The 11462-nt window shown below is 30.5% G+C and overlaps 1 protein-coding gene and 1 pseudogene across 2 annotated transcripts; one reads left to right on the top strand and one right to left on the bottom strand.

Moving 5' to 3' along the window:
• Positions 1-3819: 3819 nt before the first annotated feature.
• On the top strand, positions 3820-6934 carry LOC114385489 (patatin-like protein 2). The gene is made up of 7 exons (XM_028345597.1): positions 3820-4101; positions 4302-4483; positions 4765-4954; positions 5466-5627; positions 5762-6064; positions 6319-6494; positions 6624-6934. Exons 1-7 carry the CDS (start codon positions 3961-3963, stop codon positions 6694-6696), a joined length of 1227 nt encoding a protein of 408 aa, XP_028201398.1. The 5' UTR covers positions 3820-3960; the 3' UTR covers positions 6697-6934.
• A 133-nt stretch (positions 6935-7067) lies between these two features.
• Positions 7068-10379, bottom strand: LOC114385487 (annotated as a pseudogene). The gene is made up of 7 exons (XR_003660881.1): positions 10154-10379; positions 9515-9696; positions 9198-9390; positions 8744-8902; positions 8181-8489; positions 7526-7701; positions 7068-7248 (listed from the first exon to the last, which is right to left on the bottom strand). The product of XR_003660881.1 is annotated as a patatin-like protein 2 (transcript).
• Positions 10380-11462: the final 1083 nt, after the last annotated feature.

Raw genomic sequence — 11462 nt, 5'->3', positions numbered from 1 at the left:
TTGTTTTATTTTTATTTGTACCCAGCTTTTGTGTATCAGTTGTAAACAGAGTACAATAATAAAAAATCTTACTCTGAATTCCATTGTTATTCTCTTATTTTCAGTGTAAAAATGCTGGCTTTTAGCGGACGCTAAGTGCATAGTTAAAGGATCTTCAGTGTTGTAAATATAAATATAAGTCACCGAATACAGGTCGTTAATTATAACACGACACTAATGTATGATTGATTATCGATTTTGTTTGGATAAGTTTGTTGAAAAGTGATTTTGAGATAATTAATTTCATTTGAATGCAACAAAAAAAAATCAATTTTTACATAAGAAAAAGAGTATTAATGAAGCTCAAAGGGAAGAAACTATTAGAAAGAGTCATAAGGTATAAATTTTCAAATATCAAATTTTCAAATTATGAACACATGGCACGTAACTTGATGCACATTGGTTGATTTGAGCATAATAAGTCAACAACAAGTTCAATAATAACATAAGTGTATTGTTTTGTATAACACTTATGTGCTTAGCTTGTTGGTATATGTGTATTGTTTTGTATAACACTTATGTGCATTGCGAGCAAAGCATAGTTTCCCATTTGAGATTCAATACATTGATTAATACGGACAATTTGCATTAATCAATGTGTTGAATCTTGAATTATCCGTTTGGATAATTTTGGAGGGCTTTTTGTTTATAGTACATTCGTAAGTATGGGTTAACTGTTTATTTGTTAAATTAGACATAATTTTGATATACTGCATTTCACTTTGTTCTCTGGGTGCTTACTTGAATGTGGTGGATCATTAGATATCACTGTTTTCATGTCGTGTACTTAGAGATCAATGTGAAATGTTGCCAAAATTTAGTCAAAATTAAAAAATAAATCGACGTACCCATGCGTACGAATGTACTGTAAACAGTGTCTTCCTGAATGGGATAGGGTCACACCTATAAGGAAAAAAAGTGAGGTTTTCATGTATGTCAAACAACTTACTGAAGTTTTACAGCAAAGGAAAAACATGGATCGAAGTTGAATGAAAATATCACGTATAAGTGAAGATTATGAGAATGGTGTCGAAGATTTTCTGCAGTTTGCTCATCTAATGCACCATATCTGCGAGGGAAAATATTTATGTCCATGTGTCAACTATGCAAATGGGAGACGCCAAACAGCAAATGACATAAGATCTCATCTTATCTGTGATGAGATAGTTCCAAATTACACAAAATGGATATGGCACAGGGAATCGTAGGACATGGCAACAATCTCACAGTCTAAGCCAGTTAATGCAAACATGGGAAATCGTATAGAAGATATGATTTGCGATATTGGGCAAGAGGGTTTTCAACAGGCACATGCACCCTTGTATGACAAAATAGAAAATGATTCAAACAATTTGAATTAAATATTTATAAAAGTATGAATCTAGATTCATACTTGATTTGTTTTTCGTGGAAACTTGAGCCTTGAAGGATAATTAACTCAAGGGTTTTAAGTAAAAGGTTCTGCGCTTGTTTCAACAATTCCTAGTGTTGTGCATGCTGTATAATTCCGTAGTAGCATCACAAACATATACAATTTGAGATGAATATTATAAGGATTAAATAGCTCCTATTACAAATGTGTGTTATTCTGAATGGATGACATTCAATTTTTTAAGCCTATAATCATGATTTTGATTATATGTATTTATGAAATATGCTTATCTTTAAGGCTTAATCATATTATGAATTATGTTTTTCACCTATTAAATAAGATGATATGTTGAGAAACATTCATTACCACTTTATGTTCTGTATACTTCTATATATATTTGATTTGGAACTTAAATCTCAATTCAAAACAAAGTCAACATATGTCTACCATTGATAAAAAAAATCAACGAAAAAGTAATGAATAAGTGTAGTGAAGATCAAATAAGTGTAAGTGAAAATCATATAGGTGCAGTTGAATGCTATCATTGAAGGAACACATTCAAAGATGATTATTAGCTACCATTGAAGGAACACATTCAAAGTGAAAATCATATAATTGTCGTTGATTGGTACCATTTTTACGATGGTGTATACTTAATAACCATTTTAGAATGGTGTCATTCAAAGACGGTTTTTATGTACATCGTCGTAGAATGGTACCATGCAACGATGGTGTTTATGATAAACCTGACTTTGAATATTGACCATTCTAAGACGATTTTGAGATAAAAATCGTCGTATGATGTAACCATTCAAAATCGGGTTTTATGACAAACACCGTAGTTGAATGATACTATTTTACAATGGTGTTTACCACAAAATCGTCTTAAAGTGATTAACATTCAAAGCCGAGTTTATCATAAACATCGTCGTTGAATGGTACCATTCTACGACGATGTTATCGTAAAAACCATCTTTGAATGGTTACTTGCAAAGATGATGTTGAAAGGAAAAACGTGTTTGTATCATTGACTCTTCCAAGATGGTGGTTTTTCGACCGTTGTCGAAAGTCTTTGCTTTCAATGACGGCGGCTTCAAAGACAGTGCAAAACCGACGTAGAATGTTGCTAATAATTGATGTAAAAGGCGCTTTCTACACTAGTGAAACAATCATCACTATGATATATGCATGTTCTCCTTTGATTGTATGTCATTATATAATTTCTTATGAATTCTCTATTTTAATAAGGTGCGTTTTAAAATTAAGATGCATGCATGTATTTTTATAATTTAAATAGAATATTGCGTAACCCAAACGTAAACATGCATGGTATAGACTTTCAATGATGAGAACCAAAAGAGACTAAATTTCAAAGCGTTTTGTAACCCAAAAATAAATAAATACTAAGAGTTTTGTAACATAAAAATGAATAAATACAAAGCGTTTACATCCCACATGGTGCAAGCTTGCAGTCACCAACTTAAATAAGGTTTCCCTTAAAAAAATAAAACTTAAATAAGGTCTCCAGGACTAAATAAATTCTGATTTTTTTTGAACGAAAATAAATTCTAAGTAGTCACCAACAAAATGTTATGAATTTATTATAGCTTTTTTTTATCGTGTTTTACTATTGCATCTAATATATATATATATATATATATATTTGTTTTTCAAGATTATAAAAGAAAGAAATTAGAATTCATACACAACTTAAATAAACAATATAATATATATAAACATTAAAAAATTTCGATAGCAAGTTGCACGACCTCCTAAATAATATATGTAAAACTTTCAAAAGAACCAGTAATCAATTTAAAAATAATATATATAGTCCTTATTATTACTATTCTAAGTCATACTTAGAAAGAAGCTGAACTCATGGAGGTGACTCCTTCCTATAATATATGTCCACTTAAAAAATGCGACTTTTATATATAGGTTTTTATAAAAGTTAAAAATAATACTTCTAATTAAATAGATGACTTAAACCTAACTTCCGTCTGCTTCACGTACATCACCTAGTAACCTGTGCATTAATTCTTGACAAGTCTCCTTTGAATCTAAACAAGTATGGTTCACTTCTTCGTATGACACGCTCTTCATAGATATTATTTTCAAAAGCCATCGCCATTAATGGTTATAGTCTTCGGTAAACTAGGAAAGTTATGTAGTCGTCTTTTACTGTTTGGACAATAGCACATTTCAAACAACGGAACCGTGTGTCCTATTAGGCTTACCAGTTCCTCATTTTTTACCATTGACTATGTCTTCCTTCAATATTATATTATCTCTACTTGCTCTTTTGAATTCAACTAAACTGTGCACTAATCCAAATTTATAGGGTCGTGTCGTGCCACTATAAATATCAGTACAGGCATGCCAATCTAGCTACCAACAAACCCTAAATCTTGCATTTTGCTTTCTGCCCATAAGAAACTACATACAGCTTTTTCTTTCAGCATATTATTCTCTTAACGTTAACCCTTACTCAAAGAGAGAATACTTTGTGCACACACTAATTAACCTCCAATTTGCCATAATTTCCAATGGAGAGAGCAGAGTCATCGATTGAACAAATTCAGCCTCCAACTTATGGAAACCTAGTAACTATTCTTAGCATCGATGGGGGTGGGATTCGGGGCATCATCCCCGCTACCATTATTGGTTTCCTTGAATCCCAGCTTCAGGTATATTGATCATCTAGCTATACAAATATTGTTGTTTATCTTCTAATTAATCCATCACTGATGAGCTATATATATATTTTTTCCTTAACAAAACCATGACATAATAGTATATTACTAATAATAATTCATAACCAACCAAAATGAAATGTTTAATTCATAACGACATATATATTCATCGGGGCCATGATGATGCAATGCAGGAGTTGGACGGTCCAGAAGCGAGGCTTGCAGACTATTTTGATGTGATATCAGGAACAAGCACAGGAGGTCTTGTAACTGCTATGATAACTGCTCCAGACAACAATAATCGACCTCTTTTCGCTGCCAAAGATATCAAGCCTTTTTACATGGACCACTGTCCTAAAATTTTCCCACAGCATAGGTAATTAATACATGCATCTCTATCTTTCTTTATTACTTTCTGTTTAATTAAACAACTTATAATTAGTATAGATAAATGTATCTCAATAATTAAGGAACTTAAAGTAAATTGTGTTTATTGGAAGACAAAAAAGTTATGTTGTCTATGATTTTTTTTATTCTCTTTTATGATTTACATAATAAATATACTTTTTTTTAGTTCTTTAATCAATCTAATCAGTCAAATTTATTATTATAATAATTGAGAAAATTGATAATATTTGGCATGCACTAATATCGCAGTGGCCTTGGTGGGACGATATTAGCAAAGATGATAAGATCTCTGGGAGGACCCAAATACGACGGGAAATACCTGCATGAGGTCGTGAAAGAGAAACTTGGAGACATTCGGTTGCATGAGACACTCACCAACGTTGTCATTCCCACTTTCGACATCAAGTCTTTGCAACCCATTATTTTCTCATCTTATAAGGTTAACTCTCTCTCTCTCTCTCTTTCTTCTTTCTTTTCAATTCACTTTTGAAATGAATTTTCTTCCCACTTTCCGGCGAGGTTTGTGGTAATAGTTGGACTCCAAAGGAATTCGGCAACCAAGAGCGAGTATCTCAAACAGTAATTGTTAACTCATAAGAGAAATAATTGTCTTTTACAACTATAATACGATAATATTCCTGTTGGTTTAAACCAGCTATGATCATGCATATAATTTATTTATTTTTATATAACAGCAATTAAATGAAAAAGTAGAAAAAAAGTTAATTCATTTATTTTTATTTTCTAATTTTTCAGTTACTAAATGAAAATTATATATCAATATTCTTAAACCAGTTTAATGTTAATAGATAAAAAAAACTAATTATATATTGCTTCGAAGGGCTGTTACTAATTTAGTTTAACAAAATCAAGTCAGTGATTTTTCTTTTATGCAGAAAATAAGTCAGTGATAAACCATAACCTAAAATGATTAATTGAAATTCATGCAGCTTAAGATATCCCCTTGCATGGATGCTAAACTCTCAGACATATGCATCAGCACGTCTGCTGCACCTACCTATCTCCCCGCTCACAATTTCAACAATCAAGATTCAAAAGGAAACGTACACGAATTCAACCTCATTGATGGTGGTGTTTGTGCAAATAACCCGGTATGTCTAATTATATATTCACTAATTAATTGCATGTTTTTGAAATTTTATTTAATTAGTTACTATATATTGATTAATCATATCGGAAGCATCACTAACTGTTTATTTTTATTTTTGGAAAATGCATGATCCAGACCTTAGTTGCCATGAACGAAGTTACAAAGCAAATCATTATGCAAAATCCTGATTTCTTTCCAATTAAGCCAATGGAATATGGTCGCTTCCTAATAATTTCAATAGGCACCGGGACAGCCAAAAATGAGGAAAAATTCAATGCACAAATGGCAGCCAAATGGGGTTTATTGGATTGGCTAACCCAAAGTGGTAGTAATCCTTTAATTGATGTTTTCTCCCAATCCAGTTCAGATATGGTGGATTTTCATTTATCTGCTGTGACTCAAGCACTTCATTCAGAAGATAATTACCTTCGAATACAGGTAATTTTTTAGATATTTTTTTATTAACAAATGTTAGTATTTTTTTTAGAATGTTAATTAGAGTGATTTGAATTTATAATTTTTTTCTCTCTTTTTCTTTCAATCATTAAATTAATTTTATATAAGTTTCTCTTCATATATAATATAAAAATAATGTATATATATATATATATATATTTCTTTTCTTTATATATAAACCAAATATTATAATTATATATGCAAAAAATGATCAAATTTGTTCAACAACATTGTAGGATGACACATTGACCGGAACAGATTCTTCAGTTGACATTGCTACAAAGGAGAACTTGGAGAAGCTTTGCCACGTTGGAGAAAAACTGTTAAAGAAACCAGTCTCTAGGATCAATTTAGAGAATGGTCTCTTTGAGCCACTAAAAAACAGGGAAACCAATGAAGATGCTCTTAAAAGGTTAGTTAATTTATAAAAAAAAAGGGTATATTCACATTAGTGTTGTATCTTATTTAATTACTATGTCTATTGCAATTCAATTACGCATTACAATTATATTATAATAACATTTGATTCTAATGTCTTCAGGTTTGCAAAAATACTTTCACAAGAAAGGAGACTCCGTGAAATGAGATCCCCGCACACTAAAAAGACATTCTAGTTTATACAGGCCCTTTCGATTAATCCATCAGCTTGAGTGATTTAATCACTGTTTGTATAATTTGTTGCTCTCACAGAAGACAAATCTGTGAAATATTTTAGTAGAACTTGTTTAAGATTGATGTCAAAAATTGAATTGCTTATTGATAAAAATGTAACTTTAGGGGCTAGTTTGTTATATTTTTTTTATTTTTTACTTAGATTCTCTGCACCAGTAGTAAATCAAGTGAGTTAATATAGATTCTTACTCTCAATTTTATTGTTATTCTCAAATTCTTAGATCCACTACTAGAAACTTTAATGACATAATTTAGAGACGAACAATATTTCATCCTTATGCCCGATTGAGTAAATTTAGAGCATGAGCATATATAAGGATGAAAAAACCAGGGTGATGATGATGGCACCTCGTTAATATATATATAACATCAACCATAATATTACACTGATAGTGATTAATACAACTAGTTATCCTTTCAACGTTCAAGGATTTGCATTAGCGGACATTTGAGATTTACGAAATTGCTTCTGTTTGGATAGTCGTTCCGCAAACCTGAAACAAATTATAGTCAATCGTGAAACTGTGACTTAAAATAAGGCACATCAAAAATAAATCTCGAAAAAATAATCGTTAACACTTTTCCCTATTTGTATGGATTTTGTATAATAAAAATTAAATTGTTTGTATAAATACTATAAGTATATACTATAACAATATTATCAACGTAATTACCACGAGTATGATGAATTAATCAATGATATATGTTCATTTCTTATATTAATTAATAATTATTTGGCAATATATATACGTATATGGGATTTTAATATACCCCTTCAAGGCTTCTTCGTTTGTTTCATAAGATTTAACAGGTTCATAAACGCCCGTCTTCAAGTTAACCTTTGAAACCGGCTTCTTTAATAATGACTCCCCAACTTTGACGAGATCATTCAAATTCTTCTCCGTAGCCATGTCAACAGAAGACATGTCCCCAATTAATGTATCGTCCTACAAAATTTGAATGAATTTAATATAAGGATTTATTTCTAAATATGACAATTATTATTTGAGTTTAAGGTTTATGCATTAAATAATAATTTTATACTCTTATTTAATAATAAATCATTGTTTGAATTATTTTAAAATAACTATTTTAAAAATTAACAAACTTATTATACATTATGGTTATGAGTTATAGATTGTGATAGAATGATTATGTAAAAAAATTTATATTCATGCAGGTTTCTTTTTATAAGTTTTAGATATATTAATTATTTTTTCTTTAAATATAATAAAAAATAATTAAATAAATAAAGTGATAAGAAAAGGAAAATGTTGAAATGATAATACACATGATAAATTTAATATAATTAATTAAATTATCTATTTTTCTTAGAAAAAATGTTAATTAATTGAAAGAATTTTATAATTAAAAACCAATAAAGTATATTTGTTGAATTATGACATAAAAAATAGGGAATGAAAACCTGGATTCGGAGGTAGTTATGCTCAGAATTGAGTGCACGAACAAGGGAAGAGATATGAAAGTCAACCATGTCAGCACTGGCTTGACTAAATGCATCAATCAAAGGGGTGCCACCATTGGCTGTGGTTACCCAACTCAAGATACCCCATTGAGCTGCTTCAAGAGCACTGTATTTCATTTCTTGTTTCTGAGAACCTGTTCCCAATGATATCACCAAAAACTTGTCGTATTGCATCGGTTCCACATTTAAGCTATCACATGGCCCTTCATGACATATTTAGTTCGTAACTTCTGCCATGGCCACCAGTGCCTGGAATACCAAATTAACATATATACCACATCCTTATTTGTCAATTAAATTGATGATTTATATATATCTTACTCATCATATAATACTACCTCTATTCGTCACTATACTATAACTTGTTTCTTATAATAAAGAACGGAGTTAGGATCGTTTATGCATGCTTAAGATTGTTTTAATTAGTTTTAACCATTAGTTATTCATATTTGAATTATATCGTTAAAATTTACTCCTTTCATTTGAATTATAAGATTGTGTACCGGGTTATTTGCAGCAACGCCACCGTCTATAAGGTCGAATTTGCTGACACCGTGGTGGGTTTTGGTTTCAAAGGAATGAGCTGGAAGATATGTTGGAGCTGCCGAAGTTGAAATGCATATATCAGACAACGATGCATTCAAATCTGGCCTCTTCTTCAGCTGTGATATATATATATCACATGTGAGATTAATATTTCATATAAATGTAAGAGAAAGACACACGTACATATGTATGTGATAATATTAATTTTTTTTATTTCCTATAATACATGTTATTACAATCCTTATTATTTATGAATTTTCTGCAAATTTTATATGAAAATCTGAAAGAAAAGACTTTCTGTAATTTTGATTTTCAAATAAAACTTCCTTGGATAATTAGTTTCTTGTGAATATGATTTTTTTTCCATAACAAATATATTTTATATAATAAATTAAGAGAAAAAGGATGAACCTGGAAGCTGGAAAAGATGGTAGGTTGAAGGCGCTTGATGTCAAATGCTGGGATGACGACATTGGTCAAAGTTTGGTGCAATTTTGTTTCTCCTAATTTTTCCCTAATAAGCCTGTGTAAGTACTTGCCGTTGTATTGTGGTCCAAACAGAGTTCTTGTGAACTTCACCATAGATGAGAATAAATTCCAGCACCTATATATATATATATTCAGGACCATTACACTGTAAATTAGTATATATTGATAGATAAAATATATATAGCATGGTTGATTTGGAATGAAGTTTAATTATGCATGGTAAAGTATATGGTGTTTACTTATTTTGTGGGAAGATTTTTGGGGTATGCTCAAGGTAGAAATTCTTAATATCCTTGGCTGCATACAAGGGTCGGTTATTTTCATTTGGAGCAGTGAGCATTGCAGTCACTAATCCTCCAGTACTTGTTCCCGCAATCACATCAAAGTAATCTGCCAATCTTACATGGTCTCCATCTAGCTTCTGCAATCATGCACCACAGTTGGCATTAATTAAAATGTTAATTATAATTAAGCTAGAAGACCTAGACTAAATTAAAGTTAATTTATATAGTACTAGCTATATATATAAAATAAATTGCACGCAACTAAAATAAGTATACTACGTACTACGTACATAAACTTCCAGAAGGTAATAATAATCAATAAAATTATCGTTTTCGTGATGTGATCTTTATTATATTATATCGATCTATAGCAATATATTTTGATGCACGACGTTAACTAGTATAGTTGACTTTAATTACTTAGCATTAGGGGGGAAGGAAGGGATCAAATCCCCTCAATAAATAAAGTTTTTATAAAAATAATTATAATCTTACAACAAAGTATATATAAAAATTTATTTACTTTAAAGTTTAAGCCCTCTAGTGAATGATTTTTTTTTTAATTTGTACCTATTTATATAGTTAGCATATTACCTGAAGTTCTGATTCGAGGAAGCCAAGTATAATTCCTGGAATGATTCCCCGAATGCCACCCCCATCAATACTAAGAACGGTAACAAGGTGTCCATCATCGCATGGAATTGGAGATACAAGTTCTTTCGTTGCTTCCATTGAGTTGAATTAAAGGGCAAAGAAAACTCCTAAACTCTTCAACAAGCTTATTGCTATTCAGAAGATCTAGTTTTCATGGCTTAATTTGATTATGAGAAGTTCTATATATAGATCAGCAAACTGAATAAACATTCGGGGAAATTAATCCTTCTAATTATTGGCTTGTTTTAAGCGTGTCAAATTAATCTCCAAAATAACATGGATAATATCATTTTCAACAAAGACAAATTGATTACTTCTACACTTTATTTTATTTTTTACCAGCTATATACTTCACATGTTAATCATGTTTTTTGATAGTGACGGACCAATCAAAAGATGAATGGATTTATGGGAGACGAATTTAATATTCAAACGATTCATCGTAGGGCAGATCAAACACGAAAAACACAGTACTATCTTTTGGTTCTCCGCCACAGCTTGCTTGAATAATTAATACATATACAGTAACCTCTTATGTTGCCTTGTATTTAAAATACAAATTATATATATATATATATATATATATAGAGAGAGAGAGAGAGAGTAATTCTTCGCATGTTAATCGTGTCTTCGATAAGGCGAAGAGCATGCATGGAGACAGAATACCAAACAATCAAACCCTAAACCAATTATTTTTTTAAACTCCGCACATTTTGGCATGTGCTTGTTTAAACTCATCATTTCATCACTTTGATATTCTAAGTTTTTCCTCCATGTTAGTGTGTTTTGGAACTGCAAATTTGAAGCATTGATTTTACATCCACACTCTGTGTTTATTGAATTTTACATATAAGAGTTTGAATTGTCAAACTTCCACAACCATTTAACATCCACACTAAGTTAGACATAAAGAATTCAAAAGATTACAAAATTCAAACAATATATTGTGCTCCTAAGAAAAGAAAGTCCATCTCCAATTAAATTAACCGCATCTTCCCATTTCAACAAAATATATATATATATATATATATATATATATATATATATATATACACCCATTTATTTTATATTTTCTGAATTAAAAATATCATAAAAATTAAGTCCTTCATTGGAGCATTAATTACCCATCCAAATTATATCATACCAAAATTTAATAAACACCCCTTTCCTACCTTAACAACTTCCTAAATAAACCAATCCTTTACCTTCACCAATTAAACAAATATCCTTCCACTATAAAGAAGAAAGT

Source organism: Glycine soja, chromosome 14 (genome assembly GCF_004193775.1).
Source record: "Glycine soja cultivar W05 chromosome 14, ASM419377v2, whole genome shotgun sequence".
Taxonomy (NCBI): Eukaryota; Viridiplantae; Streptophyta; class Magnoliopsida; order Fabales; family Fabaceae; genus Glycine; species Glycine soja.
The sequence above is the reverse complement of the archived record's forward strand: the minus strand, read 5'-3'. Positions and strand labels throughout refer to the sequence as shown.